Below are 27943 nucleotides of genomic sequence, written 5' to 3'. Positions count from 1 at the left end.
AACTTGAAATGTAACTCTACACCCTTGCCTCATTTAGTATACTGTTCTATGAATATGCAAATTAGCCCCACCTCCACTCACTCACACCAGCTCAGAGATTCACTCATTGACAATCACACGTTGACCTGATTGGTTACAAGGTAGTTTGTGACGTCAGAAACATCAGCGATTTCAAACCGCGTTTTTGAGACTGTCTTTGGTTCACTGCAGTTTTAAAGAGAAAATACTCAGCAATGGTGTTGGACTTATGATTTTGTAAATGGTTTGTCTTAAAGCATATTAAAAACTCCACATAGACATATAAACAATATTAAAAGCTTGATTTTCACCACAGGGGGACTTTAAGGAATGTTCATTTTGACAAGAAACCATCCAAGGCATGATAAAACATGAGAAATCGTTTAAAAAGACCAATTTAATTGAATCAGTACTGAATGTATGAGGCTCCAAGAACCTCTGAACCATAAGCAACACGCCATACCTTCTTGATCTGGCTTTTGGGATTAAATTACCCTTTTCTTTTCCAAAACCCCCCCCATCCCATTCCTCTTTCTAATAAGAACTGAGGGAGCGGCTCAGCGGAGGAAACGCTGAAAGATTACTCGTAATCAGACTGATAGCAGTGTGTACGAATGAAGCCAGAGGCACAGGAAAGAGTTGGACCCATGTAGGGCTAACTGCCCTCTTACTGATCCAGTTCCGTAATGGCAGTGCACACAATATCCGTCTCTAGAGTGAGAATCCATCAAAACATATTGATCCAGAAACAAGGGAATTGGCCATGGCGCAGAGAGAGAGCAGTGTGGCTGAAAAGTGTTTGTTTCTGTGGGACTGTCCTGACAGGGTTCATCTATTAAGGCAGAGCTCAGGGGAACGAGAAGACAAGGGCTTGGACATCGCTGTGGCGTGTTGAGCTGGATATGGCAACACAAAATGATCATTCTCCATCTTTTAAAACAGCTTGTTTGTTCTACTCATCCTATAAAACACCACAGTTGATTTTCTGTGAGTATGTGGGTGTCTATTTGTTTTATTGGGACATTGGTTAGGTGTTGGGTTGGATGGTATGCTCCTTGTTATCATAAAGTCATCAAAATGTTGTTTTTTTCTATTATTTTCCTTAAAAGGATAGTTGACTGAAATCATGTTAACATGTTATTAACATGCCATGTTATTCCAAAAATGTATAACTTTCTTTCTGCAGAAGAAAAAAAAAAAGTGAAGAGTTGTCTGTGCTTCTCCATATACAGTTTTAATGAATGGGAATGAGGTTTTTAAAGTATCAAAAAAGTGGTCTATATGACTTGTGCGCCATCTATTTCAAGTTTTCAGAAGCCATTTGAGATATGTGTGAGAAACAGAGTTATACATTGTATTGTTCATATTTTTCTAATGAACATCTCAAAGTGTGTAACACTATTGTTAGTCAATTGGTTTGATTCTGACTCATAAAACCAGTCTGAATTAGTTGAACTGAGTTCTCAAATTCAACTTACTGACTCAACAGAGAGAAAGATTATCAGTGAATAACAACGTACATTTCTATGCATCAGTCATATGGACTTTAAAAAAAAAGTATAATACGGTACTTTTCGGGTGCTTTTGTTTTTTGGTACTTTTTAAAAAAAGTTGAAAACATTTATTGTGCATTTATTGTAATTGCATGGAATATAAATACATAAACTATTTAAAATGTCTCCGTTTGTGTTCCACAAAAAAAAAAAAAAAAAGTTACAGTATACAAACTTGGAAAACCATGAGGTTGGGTAAATTATGACAGATTTTCATTTTTGAGTGAATATCGTTTTAATGCCAAAAAAGTCTAAATATTGCTGCCTACAAATGCACACTTCAGATGATCTAACAGCTGGATTGGCTAAAGTTTGTGAGAGTAAGGGATTAAATGTTTATTAGACATTCAAAGCAAAGACTTGTTTGAATGATATAAATGTGCATTTGCTGAATACCAACGGTATATGAGACCATTATAGCATTTGCCTTTCTATTACTAATAATAGAAAGGGAAAAACTAATACATTATACTACGCTTACTGTCTTTGCGTAACAGTTCTGTTTAATAATTAATTAAACTAACACAGTAAACTAATGTAGACAAAACCTCTGTGCATTCTCGGAACTGGATGCAAGGTGTTCTCAGAACTGTTAAAATAAAAGTTACAGCACTGTCAAAATAAAGATCCTGCTTTCAACACTTATTGGCCAAATTATCGGCCAGTGCCAATATCAGCCGATATTTCAGCCTTAGTGATAGATATTGGTCGACAAATAATGGCAGATTTTGTCACTACTTATGCTATTTCTTGTAAAAAGTAGCTTGTAACTATACTAGCTACATTATTTTAAAAGCAGCTGAGCAACTTCGACACTACTGAAAAACATTAAGTTAGTAGCAATGCTATTTTTAGTTAGTCGGTCAGGCCAGTGTTGAGGAGTAACTTTTGAAAAATGCTGCCAAATTTTGTAAACTCGCATTCAGTCTGGCTCCATTCTAGTATGTAACCCACTTTTCATGATCCAATCACTTGGTGATGGATAAAATCAAACCCTGTACTCAATTTATCACTGTAAAGATGTAAAATGGGATCCGAATGCCATTTCATGTTAGTGACAGAGTCACGAACACGGACAAGTGGACAAGATGGCGCCGTTGTGTTTGGCATGCCGTCTGTCGCAATCTCTAGTTTTGCTGTCCTTACTGTTCTTATGCATATCTTTTTTAATCACTGGTTGTAAAATGGCGTTGACGTACGATCGTCAAATACTTTTGGACATTCGAGTGGCTGTTGAAGCTGCTAGAGGTGACATTTGCCTGTCTCGTCCCTCTCCTCTGCCTACCCATACTTATCTTCCAGTATACCAATATTGGCGTCCTGCTGACTTGCCTTGGAAGAGGAAGCGTCGGAGGAAACGTGGAAAGCGGGGTGGAGTTGCTGCTCGGCTTAGGTCTCCTGCGTGGTCGCCGTCTGTGAGGGTCTGTGAGCGGCGCGCTTGCCCGCACTCGCTGAGTACGGGTGCATGGTTGCTGTCTGCTGAAAGGCTATTTCCTTTGCCTATGACCCGAGAACGCCGTGCGCCCTGGCGTTCGCTAGATACATCGCATCGATGGCTTCGACCCGTGGTTCCCAGCACTCTTTCTATGTCTACGCGCCACCTTCCTCCCCGTCTTCGTGCTTGTGGAGTCAATACCTCTAATCTTCGACCGTTGCAGAGATCAATGCAGCTCCAGGAGGATACGAAGCTACTAAATGTGGCTTTGATCAACGCACGCTCTCTGGTAAATAAGACCTTTATATTAAATGACTTTTTTACCTCGCACACCTTGGATATTTTATGCATTACCGAAACCTGGATTAAACCTGGAGACTTAAGTCCATTTACTGAACTGGTGCCACAGGGCTGCAATTTTCTTAATTCCCCTCGCTTATCTGGTCGTGGTGGGGGGTTAGCGACAGTGTTTAAAAACAACTATCTTTGTCACTGTTTATTAACTCAGACACGCAGGAGTTTTGAAGTTCAGCTGTTTAAACTTTCTTTGGTAAATCCAGTGGTTTTTGTTATTATATATCGGCCACCCCATGCAAATAACGACTTTATCAATGAATTTGCAGAATTTCTGTCTGAAATTGTCACCAGCCATGATAGAATTCTAATTATTGGGGACTTTAATATCCATGTGTGCTGTGACTCTAAGCCTCTCTCAAAAGACTTTCTTAGCCTAATTGACTCTTTTGACTTTGTGCAATGGGTGTCTGGACCAACTCATGTTCAGGGGCATACTTTGGACTTGATTTTGTCTCGTGGTCTATCAGTGTTGAACTTCAAAATTGGTGAGCCTGGCTTATCTGACCATATGCCTTTATTGTTTTCTGTGCCATTTGATGGACATGCTGAAGGACATTCTCCACCGCCACGTTGGACTCGAATTTTCACCGAATGTTCAGGCAATGAATTTTGTTCCAGGTATGTACAATTGGGTGCTACTCAGGATACAAACCTTTCCATATCCCACTTAGATGCTGATGAACATTTAAGTATTTTCAATACTACTTGCTTTAACATCTTAAATTCTATCGCACCTCTAAAAGAGAAAAAAAGTAAGCATATTTCATTACCTTGGCATAATGATATTACTCGTTCTCTCAGACAGACCTGTCGAAGGGCAGAACGCAAATGGAAAAAAGATCGATTACAAGTTTCATATGAAATTTTAAGGGATTCTCTTTCTGCCTTTCAACGAGCTGCTAAGGTTGCTAAGAGTAGATACCTTTCAAACTTAATCATACGGAATAGTCATAAGCCAAATATTTTATTTTCCACCATCGAATCTGTTCTTCATCCAAAGGTTAATTTATTCCCTGAAGCATCTGTCTCTCTATGTGAGGACTTTGCGACATATTTCAATGACAAGATCTGCAAAATTACATCCTCGTTGTGTACTTCAGCGTATAAACTGTCTGATGTCTCACTCTCCTCTTCCACTTGGTCTGTCTTTGAGTCTGTTAATCTCAATTCTCTGATTGAGACTATGTCTCATTTGAAACCAACTATGTGTCCCAACGACGTCCTTCCATCTCGTTTCCTTGGGCAAGTTATTGAGACTGTTGGCCCTGACCTGTTGTCTGTAATTAACAAATGTCTCCACACCGGTACGGTACCTTTTGACTTTAAACTTGCCACAGTGCGACCCCATCTTAAAAAAACAAGTCTGGACTCCAAATTGTTGGCTAACTTTCGACCTATTTCAAATCTACCTTTTTTATCTAAGATTCTAGAGAAAACTGTTTTAAATCAACTTCAGTCTTACTTGACTATCAATTCTATTCATGAAAAATTTCAATCTGGTTTTAAATCCCGTCACAGTACTGAGACAGCGCTCTTAAGAGTTTTAAATGATATCATGTTAACCACTGACTCTGGGCAGTCTATGGCTCTGGTTTTGTTAGACCTCAGTTCTGCCTTTGATTTGGTTAACCATGACATTCTTATATCACGCCTTGAAACATGTGTTGGTCTCCGAGGCACAGTATTACAGTGGTTTCGGTCGTACCTCTCTGATAGGAGGTATGTTGTCAATATTGGACACCATTCTTCCTCTGAAACGACTTTAAATTCTGGTGTTCCCCAGGGTTCAATACTTGGTCCTGTACTGTTCTCCCTATATATGCTTCCACTAGGGTATATTTTTAACAAGTATGGGGTCTCTTTTCATTTGTATGCAGATGATACCCAGATTTATATCCCTTTGAAACGTGATGATAGGCTGGCATTACAGCCTATCATGGATTGTTTGGAAGAACTAAAACTCTGGCTTGCGACCAACTTCCTGAGCCTGAATGAGAGTAAAACCGAATTTATTATGTTTGGTTCAAATGGACACTATGTACATGATCCTGCATTTGCATCTTTGTCGCTTTATAGTACCACGTGTGTCAGAAACTTGGGTGTTTGGTTTGATATTAATCTTAAATTTGATAAGCAGATAAGTACTGTGATTAAGTCGTGCTTTTATCATCTTCGTCTTCTGTCAAAGGTGAAGCCTTTTCTTTCCCTTAAGAAATTCGAAACGGTCATGCATGCTTTTGTTACATCTCGACTGGACTATTGTAACTCATTGTACATCGGTGCTCCACAGGCTTGTGTTGCACGTCTACAGTTGGTTCAGAATGCAGCGGCTCGGCTTCTTTATGGGAAGCGTAAATATGAATCTGTCACACCGATCTTGATCTCACTACATTGGCTGCCGGTCAAATATAGAATTGATTTTAAAATCCTATTGTTTGTTTTTAAATCCATTCATAATGAGGCACCACAGTATTTGTCAGACCTGCTACACCCTTACGCTCAGTCAAGGTCACTTAGATCAGCTAATTCTGGTCTATTGCAAGTTCCGAGGACTAGATTAAAAAATAGAGGAGATCGTGCCTTTTCTGCCATCGGCCCTAAATTATGGAATAGTCTCCCGGTCCATATCAGAATTGCCCCAACTCTATCGGCCTTTAAGTCTACCCTTAAGACTTATTTCTTTTCTTTGGCGTTTAATACATTTTGACTCATTGTTTCATGATTTTACTTTCGTGTGTTATACCCATTTTATAATTGGTGTTTATAAATTGTAAAATGTTTATTTTTACATTTTATTATTACTAGTCTTTTTACTATTTTCTTTTTTCTCTCTCTGTGTGTACAGCACTTTGGTCAACTTCGGTTGTTTTTAAATTGTGCTTTATAAATAAACATTGTATTGTATTGTATTGTATTGTTAATGAAATGGTATGAGGGGAAAAAGTGTGTTCTCTCACCTGTGGTCCTAAGGGGTATGTGGGGTGAGATTGACCCATATGACCATGTTCTGTGGGACTGCTGCTGGCATCAGACTGAACTGAACCAACTCGAACACCTGAGAGAGACAGAGAGAGAGAAAAGATATATAGACTTATTTCTCCATTCTTAAAGCTGCAGTCCGTTGTTTTTCCTCTTTGTCGCCATCTCTGTTTCGAAATCTGCAATTGCAGTTATTCGCGGAATTATCAACTTTACGTGGGTTGTGCCTCGGCACGGCACAGCGCGGATGAATCCAATGTTTTGAGGAGAATGTGCGGCTGTCAGTCGCCACGCCTGAGTGGATACTGTCATTCGGAATCACAGATTCTACTTTTCGGAAGTATGACCAACATAAGAATTTAGCCGGAAAATGACATCTGAACAAGTAACATCCACTTTTGTTCTGACCAACTAAGGAAAAAAATCGAACGATCGCTTATCATATCACGTCAAACCGAGTAAATTATACTTTGTTCTCAAATTGTTAATGTTAACAACAACAGCATTGCGTGACTACATTTAGTGGGTATTAGGGCTACCTGTAGTTCAGTTTCCATTTCTGTGCAGTCTAATTTCTTATTGTCATACCAACAATTAATGTTCCTTAGAACTGGTTCTCTTTGAAATACAAACACATGTATCTGTAATCAGATGCATATTTAAAACTGGAATATAATCTAATTTTTACCTTTCAAAAGCCCTTCCGATATTATCCTTCAGTCCCTCCAGAAAAACGCGATTATGCGATCGCATGATTCAATGCATAATCAGCCAAAGTCCGCATATTTATGCGGGGGCCGCATTTTTTCAAATACGCCGCACTTTCGCCGCATAAATTGCAGATTTCCACGTGCAAAATATGCGGGCTTGCATGATTTCATAATCCCCGCATTTTCGTTGCAAAAAGTCACATATATCTTAGCAAAAAGTTGAAAATTGTTGCGTTTACTTCACACAAGCACAGCCATTTCCCATGTTGCCATGGGAACGTTATGAAGTGACGTAATTACGCGACATCATTGAAAAGCTGCAAACCCTGTGATGCCGATGAAACCATGATGAAGCCCACAAATCATTCTCATTTTCCAACAAACATAAGCGCAAAAGACAGCGCAAAGCAGTTTCCCAATGCATTACATGACAGTGGGGGCAAATTATTTTAACAGAAGATGTCTGTTTTGTATAGCTACCTCTGTAAAACAGGAAGCACACTTTTTTTTTATATATATATTTTATTTATTCATTTTTACAGAATTTGTAGCATATTCATTTTGTAAAGCTACAGAACTTGTTCGACTCATCAATGTTTTGTAAGTTTGAGCCATGTGTTTATTAAAGGTGCATTGCGCAACTTTTCATGTTAAAAATACCCGTTTTCTAACCCATACATGCTTAAACAATTGCCTGATGGGCTGAATGAGCCCTTCTCTGATCACTGCGATTGCCTCTATAATCCTGTACAGTAAAATAAATAAGAGGGATTCGGGTCGGAATCTGAGACTGGGCGTGACGTCATGCGCGTTCACGGCACGCTCATATGTCTGGCAGGTTTGTGTATGCGCCGACGCCGCCATTCTCTGTAGAAAATGGATTCTAAGAGACCGGCTTGTAGTTCATTTCAAACACCAACGCAAACTCCACGTCAGAAAAAAAAAAGAGAACTTTTGTCTAGTGCAACCAAAAGGTCCAAATTGGAGTCAGACAGGCGTCGGGGTAAGACGAGAGTAAACATAGGGAAGGCTTTCAACAAATGGAGAGATCTCCGGTCTGCTCTAGGGCTCAAACGGGATCCTCAGTTGGCTTTTTTCTTGATAAAAAAGGTAAGATATATCCCATTCTCTAATGTCTGATACGGCCAATAATGACAATAAATGACGATCCATAAAATGTGTAATGCTTTAGCGTAAGCTAGATAAATGTACAATCGGAATAGGTTTTACTAACTTACCATTGTCAGTGATCAGGTTCAGAATGATTGTGATATAAAATGCTGATATAAGTTAGATACTTAGACACAAATTTTGAGCAAATTACTGCTTAATTACGATGTATTGCTATTGGAATATGCTACTTAGCTGATCAATAAAACAGGCTAAACCCCCGCAAATCTTCGGCGGATTAAGTTAGCCTATTTGGCTTTTATGGTAACGTCATAGTGCCACTTGATTGTTTATTACCTTGAGACATTTGGGTGTAACGTTACTTTGTTGACCGACTGTGTATGGTATGGTATCATGATTACTATTTTGAGCTTTTACAAAGTAATAACTTATATTGTTCATGAACGTGTTTCCATAATAATAGTCATAAGTGGATACAGTAAACACATAACACAGTTCAACATGGAGATAGATGGGAATAAAAAACGAAGTTTTCTACTACCCCCATTTTTTCCCTCACACATAAGTGTGTTATTTACTCAATTGCCTTTCCTTTCACATATTTTAAATTACTTGCAGATTTAAAACTTTATTACCTCTGAAGACATTATGATTGTAAACAAAAAATTTGTGCGGCTGATGCTCCTTGGGTTATGACCAGCTCGTGCTCGTGCAAGCGTGCGTGTGCGTGTGGTCCGTGAGCGTGCACACCTCTGGTTGCAGTTTCGCTTGCCGCCAGAGGGGGCGTAGTTCTGCGAAAACTCAGACTTTTGCGCAATGCACCTTTAAGGTCTGAAATAAAACAAGATGAGAACTTAAATATTCCCAGCACTTTATGTGATGTAGTATGCTTGCTTATCATAGGAAGTAATAAGAAATGACTCTTTACATTAAAGTACATTTTTTTACATTTTTCTCTTTTTCATCAAACCGCAGTTTTTGCAAGTTCCCGCAATTTTTGCAAGTTCCCGCAATTTCATCGCATAAAATTGCATAAATATCCCGCATATTCCATCGCATTTTTTAAGAAAACGCGCCGCATAATCAAGGATTTTTGCCCGCAACAATCACAAAAAAACTCCGCGTTTTTCTGGAGGGACTGATCCTTGTTTTCGCATGGGCCCGGTTGCATTCACTTATTTTCTGTAGCCACTCCGAAGTCCGAAGTCTTTTGTATTTTACAACGGGTGAATCTCCAGTTGTCACTGGTGATTGTCGTTTGAACCATCAAATTGATGTTTAATTATATCAAGTGCTTTGAGAAAAGGCTATAAATCTCCACCTCCAACATCCTCACACGCAATATAGCCTACTAGCCGAGACACCTTCTTTATGTGTACAGATGTGACGTAATGACGCAAAGACATGCTTGAATTTCCCGCGGACATCTACCAGTACCACTGGAATTAAAAACATTATTTTTGGGCAAGCAAAATTCAAGTACATACACTGGCTGGTTATGTACTTGCTCAAAAATTTATTTTGGATCATTTATTACCCAAAAAATCCTTTATTCTTCAAAGGACTGCAGCTTTAAAGAATAAAATCCTTTTCAATAAATTCCTCAATTTTCCCCTCCCATAACCACATATACAAACACTCAGAGACAGTATCATGCTGTGACGGCAGTGAGCCCTCAGTAGGGTGCTCTGTTACTGCTGCTGTAAAGCGTTTTACCAATAAAAGAGCCTGCACACCATGTGTTCTCTGCTAAACACCCATCAGCACTGTTACATACACTTCGCAGTGAATCCTTAATTCAGCGACTCAAACCACACATCAATTTACATGCTTGTGTTCTGTGCTGATCTGAGATACTATACACCTGCAGTGTTATTGTAACATAATTGAGATACTATTTACTAGTTTTTATCAATATTTTGGATTAGTTAAAAAAATCTTTTTAAATTGTAATAATATTTCACAATATTACAGTTTTTACTGTATTGTTGAACAAATAAATGCAGCCTTGGTCAGCATAATTCACCAAGAATGATAACTATAAAGATAACTATAACAGAGTTCACACCAGCAGATGATTTGTTCTGATTATTCTAAGTCTCGTTAAATGCTCGAACTCGTTACAGCAAGCTGGATTCTGACTGGTTGTCAATGTTTTTATCGTTCATCAGCTGGATAAAATAATTCTGAAAGTGATTCCAACGATATTGTTTCTCTCAGCCGTTATCGGTACAGCGTTGGTGTGAACTCTGCTATTATTTAATATTGAGAACGATTTTTTAAACTATATCTTCATCGGTGTCTTTTAAGTTATCGTCCTTGGTGTGAACGGGCCTTTAAAGAATTTTTTTTTTTTTTTTTAACTGACAGAATGTTACAGATGTTGTCAATAGAGTCGATAGAGCTTAACTTGAACCTGGAACATTGGGACTCATTACAGTATGTGCAATACAGAACACTATTTATACTGTTGAATGCTTGAATCTGATTGGTTGACGAACGTTCTAAGGAATGCAGTTATTTTCAGGGAAATGCACAGCTAAAGTAGTTCCAGGCAGGTCTTGATCGCATTACAGTTCCATATCACTTTGCCAATTGATTTCAGTTATTTCAAAGTCCTTACAGCCAACAACAGCAAAACAACCAAAACCCACAACGACACTGACTAAGCAAATAAATATAGTAAACAATAGGATAAAAATGACAAATCATTGCATGTTTAATTCCATATTTTTTGCCCCAAAATTATGTTTTAATATGTACGGAAAGCATATACTCTCTTTCTCCCGCTCTCTCTCCCAGTTAAACGCACACACACATACAGTACACTCACACACTCGAACAGAAGCATGTTGTCAGAGCTGCTCTGACAATTTAATCGGTAAAATAGTTTAACAACTTAAAATGAATTTCTCACTAGCAAGGTAATAACAGCGCTGTTCTTGGAGCAGATAAACATATAGTTTCGCTATTAGAGACTCTGCTGCCAAACACAGTTGAGAGACGCACAGACAGGTAATTCACACATGCTTAAAGTGTAACTCTCGCCAAAATGCAACCTAGGTTTTTTTTTGTTAATCTACCTGAGGCAGGCTTTCGTAAACTTCGCATAATTAGAATGGAAACGCCACTTTTAAGTTTGACCGTATTTTCGTTTTCGGTCAAATTGCCTTTTGAATGGGAGTGCTTGGGGCACGACTATAATAGCATCAAAATCACTATTTTTAAAACACTAAGCCGAATAGTTGTTGAATTATTAGAAATAATAATTATTAGAAATAATAACGCAGCTTTGCAGTGTGAACGCATTACCACCTTGGGTGTGCATTATTTTTCTAATAATTCAATGGCCTGAGGTCAATTATTCCTTACCTATATTTATTTAGCACACCATACCTCTTATTTACATTCCCTTTCATTTGTATATAACATGATATCTGTGCATACATATATAGGGCCCTATCTTGCACCCAGCGCAATTGACTTTGTACACCGACGCGTGTATCATTCCTATTTTGCACCCGCGCACAGCGGACTTTTCCCTCCACAGATGCACGTCGGTTAACTAAGAAATACACTTGCGCTCCCCGGGGCGGTTCAGCGCAAAGAGGAGGCGTGTTCCGGCATAAACGTTCCCTCATGCTATTTTACAGGTTTAGAAAACAATTGCGCCACTGACCGAAAAAAAAACTGTTTAAAGTCAGTGGCGCGTTGCGCATGTTATTCATATGCTATTTTAAGGGCGCATGCTTGGCCTTAATCAATGTAGCGTGTGCACAACGTGCATACACTTTGATTCTCTCATCTACACACAGACGCAGCAGTTATTTTTGCAAATCATACATTATTACGATAGATAGATAGATAGATAGATAGACATTTTATTATAAAAGCATATATCTAGCTTACACATTTACCCAAATTATCATACGCCTGTTTAACCGAAATTAATTTGGGTGTGTTTCTCCATCCCCAACGTCCCTGACGAGAACGTCGGTCTCCTCTGCCTTGAACCGCTCCTGTCGTGCGCCTGGCAAATCCGCAAATCATTTATCCCGCCGGTATAATAGCAACAGCGCCAAGACCCGCCCACAAAGTTACTTGCGCTTTGTGCTTTGACACTTGCGTTTCAGATCGTTAAAATAGGGCCCAATGTCTATTGTCTATTTTTTATATTGTACTTTATTATCCACTTTATTCTATTTTATTCTATTGTTACAGAGAAATGTCCAGAATTATAAATGAAACTGGTATATACATGTAAGTAGAAATAGACATAATTATGTAGAAAAAATAATAATAAAATAACTAAATATATATATATATATGTGTGTGTGTATGTGTGTGTGCGTGTTTGTGTGTGACCCAAACTATATGTAGGGTGGTCCAACTTTTTTATTATCTGTCTTGTCGCTGTCATTCAGTCTGTACAGTGGAAGCTTCTGTTACTAAGCACATTCTTGTATGTGTAATCATGCTAAAAACATAAATAAAGCTCTTTCTGAATCTGATTCTACCCTTTTTTTGGAAGACAGTATTTAATTTAATTTAATTTCTTTTATTATTATTATTTATCTACATCCATTTGGTAGATCCTCTTTCAGCAATGTTAAATAGTCAACATGAGGCTAGTATCAGAGTTCATCACATTGACTTGAATAAAGCATCATTCAAATATGTTATCATGTATAATTAACTCATAGAGCTCATGCCATGCCATGCCAAGTCTACTTAACCAGTCAGGAAAGGATCAGGCATGGTCTTGGGTTGTATAGCTAGCTAATAATAGCTATATTGCTATAGCTAGTCATCTATTTTTGTGGTACACTGCCTTTGGTTCATAGTCAGAGCTGACATAGCAACATATTGCTTTTTCTACTTATGTGTAGTACGCTTTTTCCCTTTCTTTCCTTCTTTCAAAAGCTGTACCATGAAACACAGTGTAGATTAAAACTAATACTGACAAAACTAGCTTGCTGTAACTTGTGTCATTACTACATTTTTGTCTGTTCCTACACTTCCATGCTGCTCTTGTACATTTAATAACTAGGAACAGGCAGGCAGTGATGGCCAAAGAAAAACAAAGCAACTGATTTTAAATGGTTCTTCACTTACAGAGGCTTTTCTGAGAATCACCATGGTAACATACCCTCATTATTCCAGAGATCACTGGAGGGTAAAGACCTGTCTCCCAGGCCCTAATCTTACACACACACACACACACACACACACACACACACTGGTCAAACCTAATAAAAGAGTTTGTAATCAAGCGACCCAGCACACTTATGAAGAACATCTGCTGATGACCGCTCACCTGAGGAACGCTTAACCCCACTATTGTTTGGTTAGCGGTCAGCCGTTCTGATGTGTGCTTTTATCTACACCTCAAGATTATGATTAGTTAGTTCTGGTTTCCTCAGAATTCCTGCCAAAACATAAATCTTGCCTGCGAGGAAAATTGAGCCAGAGAAGTAAAGTCAATAATAAATGTGTCATAACTCAAAAATGAAATCATGTAGTTTGGACTGTTTCTGAGACAGTAACAGTGTTCTTGTGTTGAATTGTGTTTCTTGTGTTAGGCTTGATCATTGAGTACTATCATACAATTACTAAACATCCATCCATCCATCCATCCATCCACCAATCAATCAATCAATCAAACAAACAAACACAACAGACTGAGAGATATGATGCCTAAATATATTTTTTTAAATATATATTTTTTTAATAATTATATATAATAAGAATTATATATAAACTAGTATTATATATAAAATTATACATTTTTTTCATAAATATTTTATAAAATACTAATAATTACATTCTTTTTTTAAATCAATCAAAATCAAATGTATTTAATTTAATAAATTGTTTATAAAAAAAAAAATCACTCATATCAATATAGTTCAGTCATTTCTGTGATGTTTTATAATGACTCTATTGTTCATATTTATTTCATGCTATGTTTTCACACTAATTTATACGTACACTGCACTTAAAAAGTTCAAGGGACTGTACGATTTTGTTTGTTCGTTTTTTAAAGAAGTCTCCTATGCTCACCAATGCTGCATTTATTTGATCAAAAACACTATAAAATACAGTAGGAAAAAAACAGTAATATTATGAAATAATATAATAATTTAAAATTTGAATATATGTAATTTATTCCTGTGATCGCAAAGCTGAATTTTCAGCATCTTTACTCCAGTCTTCAGTGTCACACAATCCTTCAGAGAAATATATTAAAAGATTAATAAAGCAAAAAGATGACACAAACAAAGTTTTGCATTATTACCATTGTTTTTGTAATTGTGGGATGATCACATATTATCACAGCGCTCTTTTGTCCCGTATTTGATGTTCCAGATGAGCGACAGAACTAATGATGCAGCGACGACGTGTTTGTCTCAAAGTTTGGCAAATGACAAACATCAGAGGAAAATCTCCGGTGTCAGACTCCATTATCATATGTTCACGAGCTCAATATCAAAAATGAAAAACAAAGCAGATTCCGCTTCTAATCAAAGGAATCGCTCTGCTGCATAATTGATGAGGAGCATCGCATTGACAGAGCACATGACAATATCATATATAAATAATGCTTCTGTTACGCATTGATGCTTTTGGTGTAACTTGGCGAGTTGTGAATAATATATCGCGTCTATAAGTAAAGCAGCAAAGCGTGGCCTATTGAACCGGTGTCTTTCATTGGTTGAGTGGGGAACGCTTGATCCCTTTGCAAATAATAGTAAAGTTAACACATTTTAGTTGAAGAGGGGGGGGATCAATAATGAATAAATGTACAGGCCCCTCATCTCAGGGGGGTTTCGGTGTGTTTTTTTCTCCTCCTCCATGCAACAAAATTAAAAAGCCGAAGGAGGAGTGATGGGGTGTCTGGGGATTATCAACAGCGATTCACTCCCATTACCCAATCCCATTGTTCTTATGACCTGTTTATTAAAACAGCCTGCGCCTTAAGTGGATTACTCTTTGAGCGCTGAGGATATCTTTTGTCTAAAGAACTGATACACACTCTAGCTGAGGATAATTTTTCCTGGGAAGTATCACTTCCCTCAACCAAACTAAATGCCATGTACTAGCAGCCAAACTGCTAGTACTAGTTATTGTTTTAGTTTAAAAGCCTGAGGGTGTTTCGATAAACTCGCAGACAACGAAGAATACGCATGCATGCTTCTCAAGGTTGACAGACTTACAGCACCACAGAAACCACTTATCAAACCGCAGAGGACCATTATGGATACTCAGCCTCGCTCACTTATTCATAAAGGTATTGATAATTGAGCGTATTTTGAAACATTCGCCCATCCTTTCACACAGACGCGCGATGGGCACCAACAGGCCGGGTTTCTCTGAGCTGGTCAGACAGTGTCTCATTTGTAATCTCCTCTGTGTAGCCCTATCTATAGGTTAAACACAACAGAGACCCGGAGCGACAGCAAGAGGGAGAAAACCTCACCTAGTGAGTCTAGATGTGCCAGTTCTGATAAAGTGGCTGAGACGCCAAGTGGTCAGAGTTCAAGCTGTTTTTGTTTTCTTTATAAAAACTTCCTCAAAACAGGGGTGAGACAATGACCTCTGAACAGTTTTATGATGTTATGTAGACTGCAAAATATGGCAAACCATGGCAGGCATTGAAACAATATATATATATTGTTTCAATGGCTGCCATATTTACACTTAGAGTGCCTTAACTCTTAGGGCCCTATCTTGCACCCAGCGCAATTGACTTTGTACACCGACGCATGTATCATTCCTATTTTGCACAGCAGACTCCACAGACGCACGTCGGTAAACTAGGAAATACACTTGCGCTCCCCGGGGCGGTTCAGCGCAAAGAGGAGGCGTGTTCCGGCGCAAACGTTCCCTGGTGCTATTTTGCAGGTTTAGAAAATGTTATTCATATGCTATTTTAAGGGCGCATGCTTTGCCATAATCAATGTAGCGTGTGCACAACGCGCATACACTTTGCTTATCTTATCTACACACAGACGCAGCAGTTCTCATTTTTATAAAACCATACATTATTACAAGGAAAAATATTAACACACGAGGGAAATCATTGTTGTGTCCATGAAGATGTGAAAAAATAGGCATAAATCTAGCTTACACATTTACCCAAATTATTATACGCCTGTTTAACCGAAGCTAATTTGAGTGGGTTTCTCCCATCGCCAATGTAACTTCTCTGTCTTTTACGGCCCTGACGAGAACGTCGGTCTCCTCGGCTGTGAAGCGCTCCTGGCGCGCGCCTGGCAAACCCGCCGTTACAATAGCAACCCGCCATGGAAAAAGCGCCTGCTCTTAAAGGGAATGTGAGATGGCGCTCTGATTGGTTTATTTCACGTTATGCCCAAACCACACCTATGAATAATGAAGCTACTTCAGACCAACCCCTTTTAGATTTGCGTCGGGCGCAAGAGTCATTTATCCCGCCGGTATAATAGCAACAGCGCCCAAGACCCGCCCATAAAGTTACTTGCGTTTCGCGCTTGATACTTACGTTTCAGATCGTTAAAATAGGGCCCTTAGTGTGCCTTAACACTTAATTATTTAACTCAAAATGTAACAACCTTGTGTTTATGCTTTACAAGCTCTGATAAATGGCAATGCCATCAAGAATTTCTGCACATGTAATGGATATAATTTAATATAAAAATAAGAAATATGTGAGATATTGCATAAAATCGCAATTATGAGAAAAAAGGCACAAATTGCCAATCTGGGGTGCATTTCCCATACAACGATGTAACTCCTACCAGTCAAGTCAAGTCACCTTCATTTATATAGCTCTTTTTACAATGCAGATTGTTTCAAAGCAGCTTTACAGTGATAACAGGAAAATAATGCAACAAAGTTTGTTTCTGCTGTACAGCAGATCTAGAGAAACTAACCAACTAGTCACGACTATTTCCCAAAAATAGTAAGGACATGGTTGCAACCACATTGGTTCAACAATATAGGACTGTTGTTAATGACGTCACGCGCAGGTGGAGGAGTAATACTTCTTCTAATGCATCTTTTCGAGATCTCAGAGATACTGTTGTAACGAACATGGCACCTAATGAATACTTCACTCTTTTTGTTCCATGTCATTTTGCTTTATTTGATGTTTGATTTATCGAGGTTTCCCTCATACTTCATACTTCAGAGTTCCCTTGTGCATTTTACACACACAAATTTAAATACAGAATGTACTGAATGTTAGCTTGCTTATTGTTGCCAAGAGCATTATCTATTTAAATCTACGTCATTTAACTACGCTTCTAACCACAGCTCAAGAACTGTAGTTCCAACCACGCAAGTTTGCGATGCTGTTTGCAAACTTTCATTGGAATTATGGTTTTTGAAAACACCAAATCGTTGAACTATGTTGGTAACGACAGAACTTGCGACCATAGTTGGATAACAATGGTTTCGGGAAACGCGTCCCCGGTTGTTAAAGCTGGCATCACACATCAGCGTTTCCAGGTCCAAACTCTCAAAAGCAAAAACCAACAGTGCTAATATACTTGTGGTACGCTGTAGTGTAGTACTACTGAAATCTTCTTTTCTCCATATCGAAATCTCAGGTGGCCAGACAGTGATTGGACTTTTATGAATCATTCAAATACTTGTGTCCAGACACAGAGAGACCTGAAACTGTAATGTACACCATGCATTTTTAAAAACTTAGCTTAAAGATGTGCTGTTAATGAAAAGTGCTCATAAATGGCTATTGAGATAGTATTCTCAGTAGAGCCTTGGACCCAGAAACAGTATGCGATATGTCACGACTTGATATAAGATTGTTTCAAAAGTTCAAAAGAGCTGCATTTATTTGAAAAGGACTTTTTTTTTGTAACATAAATGTCTTTACTGTCAATTTAATGCATCCTTGCTGAATAAAAGCATATTCATTAATTTAATAATTAATCAAATGAATTAAACACCTTGAGTTCCACTGATCTTTTAAGTGGTAAACATCCAGTGAGGTTGAACGGGCACAGGTCAAACCAAAACGGTATTAATTGATCTCATCTATGTTACATTTCAATGCCGAGTGAACACCCCCCACCACCCCGCCAAGGACAGCGCATGCAAAATTACAAAAGCCAATGTGTTTGTTGTCATCTCGTTTAGTGCCAAATAGCTTGCAGATAGCAACACTAAATCGACACGGCTGCATTAAACAGTCATTGTCGAGGGCTCGGTTAGAGGTTGGCATTCGCCCCCGCAGACATTTATGAATCAATTTTTCCTTCCATAAAAGAGGGGCTTTAACTCTTTCAAAGGAAATACATTATGTCATAACGTCAGTGATGGTGAGAGATGCTCTTTCAGGCTATTCAGAATCGACAGCCCCCCAAACCCGATCTTAAACAACCCACACGTGTGTCCGCTTTGTGATCTTTCGTCTATTTATCATCTCATTCACTATCACGCGGTTAAACCAATTTGAATTACAAAGCGCACTGTAAGCGTCCCACTTGCTTTTGTGCCATCTAAAAGGCATGATGAACTGAAACAGGCCATAAATGTGTTGCGTTATCACAAAATAGAGTGGTTGATATTATCTGAATTATCTATTGATCCAACCAATCCAACTGAAAGATGTTTAGTGATGTATTGATCTTGCCCATTGGGATCTAAAATATGATTGAGATTGAAGCCACTGTAAATACAAATCATTAAGTCTGGTGCAGTGACCTCTTTGAAACACATTAAACTGTATTGGCACAAAGCTTATGATTTGATTCATAATTTTGCTTAGGGCACATAACACACTTTAATTTTTAAGCACCGCTGATGTATTGTTGACCACAGGATCAATCAAAGTTAAAACCCATGGAAGACAATAGATTGCATTTGTGCTACAGAGAGTTTAAAGTTTAAAGCCCTGGCCACATGACTGACAGGTCACATTTAACACAATTGTAAATCCTGTCAATAATCAACCAATTGTGTTCAAATTGTTGGGTTATTGATTTTGTTAATGTGGCAGTTCAAACCAGGGAAATAGACACAGGCGATGTTTGGAATAGAGTACTTGCCTACTGCATATGGCACTGAACACATAGAATGGAATACTGCACATATTTCTTTTTTAGTATTATGTAATGATAAAAATGTCAAACAGTAGTGATAAACTGTAGTGGCTTACTTGAGGGTAATCCATGTATTATATTTATAAAAATGAGGGATGAGGGAATTTTGAATACAGTTGTATCAGCCGAAATTGGAAATATTAAATTGTGTACGCTTATATCTGCTATTTTTACATTAAAATTACTTTTACAGTAATCTTCACTTACAATTACATTTTATAAACAACTACTTTTTAAAAATTTGATGATTAAAATATGTAACATTGCTAAATGTAATCTTTAGCAAATCTCACAAAAATGTTACGTTTTTCATACTATACATTATAATGTTGTGATGCCTAGTAGCATTTTAGTGTTTTATTTTTAATTTATTTCGATTTATTTATTAAAAATATATAGAATTTCAATATAAGCCATTTATCGTTTATCGATATATTTACCGGCCACTTCACTGAAATAAATGTCGGCTTATCTGTATCAGCCAGGATTTTAATAATAAAAAAATACACATATGGAAGTTCGACTCAAGTGCACTACATTGTGGGATACATTATTTCATTGTGCTATGTTATGTATACTGCATATATACTGAGGATTGGTACACTATAGACATTATACATACTTTATGCTGCAAAAACAACATCAGTATAGTATTCTGAACATGGCAGTGTGACGAAATGATATAGAGAAGTCAGGGATGAATAAAATTCAAAGCAGACATTGACAGATATAATGAGATAAATATACTGTATAAGCATTTTTCTTATCCTCTTCCCATGCAGGGAAATCCTAACCTATTTCTACAATATTTAAATGTATCTGGTGTCAATAAATAGCACTAATTTGGTTCATCTAAAGCCCCATAAATCTATATGACACAGCTTCACCACTTCTTAATCTAAACCTCCTTGTGGACAGAAGAACTAAAAAAAATAAATAAAAAAAAACGCACTAAACTCTCAATGAAACAGGAAGGCGCTCTTTCAAAAAAAGCTCAATAAGAGGAAGCTTTCAATGCCCAACAGCAGAAAAATTTGTCCAGAACTAGTTATTAGTTATATAAAATATAAAATAAAATAGAAAAACATGAGGACGAATCAATGTATCTGAGAACCATAGAGGGGGAGAAACCGAGGTGAAGACAAAAATAGAGAAAAGGGAGAAAAGAAGAAAACAGAATTAAAGCAAGGGGCAGAAGAAAGGGCATTTATTTTATTAAAAGAGTGATAGAAACTCAAAGAATCCATCTGTGAGAAAGGACGGATAAAAAAAGGCAAAAAGAAAAAAAAAAAAGGACAGGGTGTTGATTTTGCGTGATCTGAAGATTAACACACAAACGGCCACATCTGTTGAAGAAGCCTTTCCTCTCTCTCATCCTCAGGCAATGTCAACTCGATTACCGCAGGGTTGAAAGAGACAAAGATCCATCCACATGACTCCTCATCCTTTTAGGCCCATCTGCAAAGCCAGGATGTGAGGCCAACCCTGCCTGAAGAAAATCAAACCCTTTTAGAGCGAAGACAGAAAAATGCCAGGGTCGCCATGCTTTTCACTGACGCCGAGCTCTTCCTAAATTACCTTAAGCATATTTGTGGCAAATAGGATTCCGCCTTCTGACCTCCAACATTGTCCGTCTTCGGTGTAAGGTCTCTCCTTATTTCGCCGTTTTTGTGAGGCATCTCTCTAAGTGCATCCTGTTCTCTTTATCTATACGTGTTCTGTTCGGCTCTCACGGGGCGGTTTAACACTCTCGCTCTGACTTTTTGTGAATAAGAATATTAATAGCTATTAGCTCACAATCGGGGGAAAGAAAATGATTATTTTTTAACTCGTCAGAGTAGAATCCTGTAAAAGTCTTTGCACTTGGAAGTAAAAGCTCATTCATCTTGTATTCTCGGGCGTAGTCTATATACTTGCTTGCTTGTTTGCTTGTCTTTGTCGTGTAAAAGTCACAGCTTGCAGACTAGAAACAAAACCTTAAATAATGGTAATAATAAAAATGACATATTTTGTTTGGTATTCTCCATCTTATTATAGTCCAATTCTATGTTTTCCACATTGTTCCTTTTAAAAATGGGCAATTTTCTGCTTGCAACCTCAAAATGTCTGTATCCCCATACTACTTATTTCCGCAAAAAATATTAGTTTCCACGTTTGTCATTTCTTGCAAGCGTGTCATTTCTGTCATTGTTTATAGCGTTTACAAAGAAATGCAAGTGGGGGTTTATAGGAGCCTGTGGGGGTGACAACAAGAACTCTGTGGATGGTGTTAGCAAGACGCCAGATGCAGACATGTCAAGGCCAGCACATCGCCCACTGACCCTACGGCTGTATAGCCACAATGGTGTCCATTCCTCCCCCTAACACAGACATCTTTCAAAGGCGTCTACATACAAATACGAGTCAAATAAAAATCTACCTTTTAGTACAGTATGTACACTACCATTCAAAAGTTTGGGGTCGGTACGATTTTTTTTCTTTTATTTGCTCAGCAAGCATTAAATTGATCAAAAGTGACAGTAAGGACACAATTATATATTACAAAAGATTTATATTTCAAATAAATGCTGTTCTTTTGAACTTTATATTCATCAAAGAATCCTGAAAAAAACGTATCACGGTTTTCACAAAAAAAATATTAAGCAGCACAACTGTTTTCAATATGGATTATTTTTTCTTGAACACCACATTAGCATATTCGAATTATTTTTAAAGGATCGTGTGACACAGTAATGTGGCTTTGCCATCACAGAAATAAAATCTATTTTTTAATATAATCAAATAGAAAACTTTTATTTGAAATCAATAATATTTCACAACATAACCTTTTTTTACTGTATTTATGTAGCCACTGTGGCTAGTGGCTACCATTTGACATCGATACCATAGGGAAAAACTGCCATATAGATATTTTGGTAACACTTTATAATAAGGTTCATTAGTTGACATTAGTTAATGTATTAACTAACATGAACTAACAATGAGCAATACATTTGTTACAGTATTTATTAATACTTTGTTAATGTTAGTTATAAAAAAATACAGCTGTTCATTGTTGTTCATGTTAGTTCACAGTGCATTAACTAATGTTAACAAATACAACCTTTGATTTTAATAACGTGTTAGTAAATGTTGAAATTAATATTAACTAAGATTAATAAATGCTGAAGAAGTATTGTTCATTCTTAGTTCATGTTAACTAAGGTAGTTAAAAGTCAGCAGGAACGAGTACATTAAAGTTACATGCCACTGTTCTGTTTACCCTAAGGGGGTTATCGCTGCGTTCCTTCCACTTATCCATGCTAAGCTGCATGTATGGGTGGGAGTTCTTGCCCAAAACAGAACTATTCTGCCAATCCAAAATGTATGCTAAGTGACATTGTCGATCATCTTTGACAATAGTGGTCCTGACAGAAATATCTTAATTTGTGTTCAATGGAAGAAAGAAAGTCATACAGGTTTAGAACGACATGAGGGCGATGACCGAAGTTTAATTTTTGGGTCACTATACCTTGAAAATCTTGCTCACCATTTACTTTCATAGTATGGAAAAGAGCAGCGTGAACATCCTACTAAGCATCTCCTTTTGTGTTCTACAGAAAGTAAGTCATAGAGGTTTTGAAAGACATTAGGGTTAATAATTTTCATTTCTGGGTGAACTACTCCTTCCACTAAAATACACAAGAAGGTAAGGCAGTGTGGGGTTTCGAATGGAACATCTAAATAAATGTATTGATGTTCAGCAAGATCCTGAAAAAAACAATATTGTAAACCTCAATTGTCTGTTAGTCTCACACTTCCTCCTCTCGTATTCATTTCCGCATCTACCCAATGACTCTCTCATCTCATTCCTCATCTCATCCTAAGCAGTCATCTCGTTCTCTCCCAGGTCACTCGGCAGCATCAATAGACATCATCATAAACACAAGCAATCGGAGCGCGAGCGTGGCGAATCTCTCCAACTCCCCCTCGCAAGGTCATCCTCCAACCTGTCTTAGGACAAAATGAAGGTTGCAGGGAAAGTCTGGAGCTTTGAAGCTCTAGAACTCCATCATGTTAGAAGAGCGGCACCCTCAGTTTCTGTTCCACATATTTAAATATGACAGGAAGGATGCCTTAAAAAAAAAAAAATCACATTATAACTTCTGTGGATTGCCGGACGGAAACACTAGCATTCCTCTACCCCCTCATATATACGCAGTCACTTCTAGCTCTCATCTCCTCAATCTTTGGTTTCAAAGGGATGGTATGAGGCAGAAGGACAGGGGGTTATGCATTAGTACTGGTCAGTGCTCAAAGAGACTCCATCATAAATAATAAAGGGTCTGTGAAGGACATCCAGACTCTAGTTACCGGCTACGCACTGCGCTTCGCATTGTACCAGACAAACACAAGATTGTCATTTTTCATCCAACGATGACCACCCTCTCTACCCGTATGATTAGCTGACGGCTTCAATTATCCCACGCGATGGAAGCAACATACATTTCGGGAATGTTTGTGAGGGAACACAAACATTGTGTCATTCTTTTTACATTCAGAATAATAAAGCATAGCATATGGAATAAGCATATCATTCATTTTCTTTGAATCATTTCTAGACTGATTGTTTTGTTTTTTTTGTCAGAAGGGAAAAACTGTACATTACTCTGATGAAAGATGAATTAGGACTATTTCCCAGTCTGAGGTCAGTAACGTTTTAACAAAATAATAATAATACTTTAATTCAGCAATGATGCATTCAATTAATCAAAAGTGACAGTAATGTTACAAAAGATTTCTATTTTAAAGAATATATTAAATGATCCTTAAAAAATCTGGTTTCCACTATTTAGCAGCACAACTGTTTTCAAGATTGATAATAATAGGAAATGTTTCTTGAGCGGCAAGTCAGCATATTAGAATGATTTCTGGAGGATCATGTGACACTGAAGACTGAAATAATAATGCTGAAAATTTTGCATTGCCATCACAAGAATAAATTACATTTTAAAATATTGTAATAGAAAAAAACTTCTTTAAATAGTTTTTACTGTATTTTTTATCAAATAAATGTTGCATTGGTGTCAGAGCATACTTTCTTGAAATTTGTATATATATATATATATATATATCTTAACAACTCCAAACTTTGAACAGTAGCATCCATGCTGGTTTGAGCTAGGTTCAGTACTGGTTCCAATGCCATTGAACCAGCATATCCAATTTCAACCTTGTCAACCAACATGGTCTTTCATGGTCTCTGATCAAGGATCAATAACAAGAAGCTTGTTGCAAATGTTCTTTTTCTACAGGAAAATGGGGGGTTTTTTTGTAATATCGCGAAGAGAAAAAAAAAATGTGAAGGAAGAAATTGCTAGGAAAATGTCAAATGTAATTACAAAAATTCATAATTCGTAACTGGGGTAACAAAAACTAAAAAAGTGGAATCTTAAAAAGTTAACAAGCCTATAGTACTGACATCTCACACTGGGAGCCAGCATCCAAAACACATCTCTGATGTGAAAGAAAATAAGGGAAAGGGAATAATTCCAGCTCATAATACTTTATGTGACCATGTTTTGCGTTATGAAATATAAACACCCCAAAATTTAATTTAACTAGACACAGAAACTCCACAAGATGCTGAGAGGCAGTTTGGAGATTAACTTTGAGCACAAAACAAGAAACATTCACTTCAATCAGCAAATACTTGTGGAACAACCCAAAATATCTTCAATAACAGCCCTCTGTCCAATTGAGCAGAAAATCCCTTCCTCCATCCTTTACAAACTTTAGATGGAAGTGCCAATTAATTTCCGCTGTCCTCGCTGACCCTACCAGCAATGTTTCTAAAACAAAAGCGGACCCAGGACCGCTCCTGCCCAACCCCTGCTATCCCCCCCCAGAATAGCATCTTATCTGTAGCCGCTGGCGGTACAGACGCATTAGCGAGTGGATTACACATGCTTGGTAGGCATGCATTAGGGAGATGGGGGCAGATCCCAGCTCAAAGCAGCCAACTAAAGGCCCAAGCCTGCCCTATAATGAGATCTAACTCCTGAGGAGAGGCACTCGGGGCTAGTGCGCTCTATTTAAAAAGGACCAGCCTCATTTAAAAGACTGTGTCTGTGTCACTTTATTACTTAACCTGAGCGAGGCACATCAAGGCCCTTTTGCATTAGCACCGAACCCCCTCCTCACTATTTTAAGCTAAGCTGATTACACAAACATAATGTGTGTGTGTTTTTTTTATTTGGGAGGCCTTAGAGGGAGTATAAAAGGCTAATGTCTATGTGCATGCTTATATATGTGTACAAACGAGGCCGAAAAAAGGACTAGGACAAGCTACTAATGTGTTTTGCTTGTGGCTATCAATTAAAATACACTAATTTATGGCTCCAGGTTGACTTTTAGACACTCAGCGTTACTTTTAAATGACGATTGGTTGTCAAAAAACATCACCTCAGCTTAAAGTACAATTTCCCGACTCAAAATGTTGCGCGTTCCAGTTGAATGGTACGTTCTTCTCTTAAAGAACACTGCATTGAGTCATACACCTTCTCCCCCTTCTCTTGTCTACACCAGATACATTTTCCTCTCAAACTCCCCCTCAATTACACAAATCAATACACATTTCTTTTATCTTTTCGTGCCTTTTTTCCCCTCCCATTCTCCCCGCTGAAGGTGACCCCTGGGCTGGAACGTGTCCTCCATTTCGGCGGAATCGGTATAAGTGCTGGCCATTTGGCGTGGACGTTAAGTGTATGAAATGAGTGGCCCTGTCTCTCTCTGGTCCTCTCCTCATGACAGGCTGATGATAGAAGCGTCACATCCTGGGCCCGAATAAAATGCAAACTGACAAGAGACAAGGCTTTGGTGGCTGAATATAATGCCGGATTGTGCCTCCGAGTGCCTTATTATCTTGTCTTGGGATGCTGGAGAGGAGGCGGGTCTCTTAGAAAAGAGTAGACAGCCACTGTACACACACACACACAACCCATCTCACAAGTAAGAGCGAAAAAACAGGAGTTTGGCCTCCTAACCACTGCTTTTGCAGCTAATGTACCTTACAATAAATAGGGACGGGGTTGTTGTGGATGTTTGCGTGCGATAGCTAGAGTGAAACCTGGAGAAATTAGCTTTTTAAAAAGCGGGGGAGGTCGAAAAACATTGGGAGTTGAAAGTGAGAGGGAGATGAGGGAGTCAACGGCCTTAAATATAGCCATAATCCCATTCCGAACGACACAAAAGGGGTTTAAAGCGGACTGTATAAACACACGGTTGAGAATTAATCTGCTTCTTTTATCATAAAACACCACCTGAGCAGGCCAGATGAATCGGTCAACGATTTTAAAACGCAAAAAGAGCTGGATCATAAAACATTTTAGAGCCATATTTCATACTTTTTTTGTACTTGTTTTTGAGTGGACAATGTTTCAACAAAAAAGGCTGTCGTTTAAAAGTACCTGTTTTATATATACAGTCAAACCAAAAATGATTCAGACACCAGATATTAGGGCTGCACAATATATCGAAATATCGCAAATGTATGTATCGCGATATGCATATCGCAATGGCTTGCAATAACTGGGGTCATGAACCAAAGACAAAGAGAAAATCACTCACTGCTCTTGGCTGAATAACTTTTGTAGCTTTATAAGAATCAGTATATATTTAATTCATACAGTGAAAACTAAGCAGTGTTTTATTTTTACATTTGATTATTCAGTTTCTGTTGTTAAATAACCCTAATGTAGGATAACCTGAAACCCTAAACCCCACTGATGTTAATATAACACTTCTTATGCTACAGTAAAACACTGATGTTCACTTTCAGAAGCTGTAGGGATGTTTTCTTGTCACAAAAAGATTGTGAAACACATATGTAGGTTATATAATTTTAAATATATTTTAAAGATAATTTAAGTTTATTTTACACACTTTAAGCATTATCGTATCGCGTATCGATATCGTATATCATTTGATATCCAGATATAATTTTTTATATATTTTGATACTAGTGGGTGCAGGACACTATAGTTCATTTATGTAAGTGAGGATATCAAAATAAAGTAAACTGTGACATATTATACCCAAAAATTCTTCATACAGTGGACTACCAGTAAAATCTATAAAAATTTGGGACCAAAAGTTATTCAGACACTTTGACCTGACCATGTTTTGCTTAAGTGTTTTTTCTTTAATTGCTGATGCGACCTTTTTACACCACAGACTGAACAAAATTAAGCTTTGCTTTAATTGGTTGACCTAAATTGGTATAATCTAATTGTGTACTTAAATTTAACAGCTGACCGCTATTCAACCTAAATCATTTGTGAGACAGTCTAACAGAAGGATGGACAAAACCAGTGAAATATCAAATGATGTGATAACTCTGAGTTCTTGTCATATTTTATAACCATTTTCAAAACTATAGCGAATAAACTGTGATAATGTGAGAAATGCTGAAGGTAAATTTGGGTTTGACTATATTTATAAAACACATTTCTTTTATCACCACCTCTTAGTAGTGCAAAATAAAACACAATTCCATTTAGTTACATTGAGAATCTACACCAACGCAAAAAAGTCAAAGCATTTGTTCAATCATCTATTTCACTCTCTCAATTGTACTCAAAACAAACTCCCATCATGCTTGCATTGGGAGCT

The 27943-nt window shown here is 37.7% G+C and overlaps 1 protein-coding gene across 3 annotated transcripts in view; it reads right to left on the bottom strand.

Moving 5' to 3' along the window:
• The window catches only part of pou6f2 (POU class 6 homeobox 2), a 114071-nt gene that overhangs the window by 79037 nt on the left and 7091 nt on the right, over nt 1–27943 (bottom strand). For all 3 annotated transcript variants that reach the window (XM_084399259.1, XM_084399258.1, XM_084399257.1), the window contains one exon: nt 6321–6418. In XM_084399259.1, coding sequence (XP_084255385.1) covers nt 6321–6418 — 98 coding nt within the window. The remainder of the gene's footprint in view (nt 1–6320; nt 6419–27943) is intronic.

This window comes from Rutilus rutilus (assembly GCF_951802725.1).
Source record: "Rutilus rutilus genome assembly, chromosome: 24".
In the NCBI taxonomy this organism is placed as follows: Eukaryota; Metazoa; Chordata; class Actinopteri; order Cypriniformes; family Leuciscidae; genus Rutilus; species Rutilus rutilus.
The sequence above is the reverse complement of the archived record's forward strand: the minus strand, read 5'-3'. Positions and strand labels throughout refer to the sequence as shown.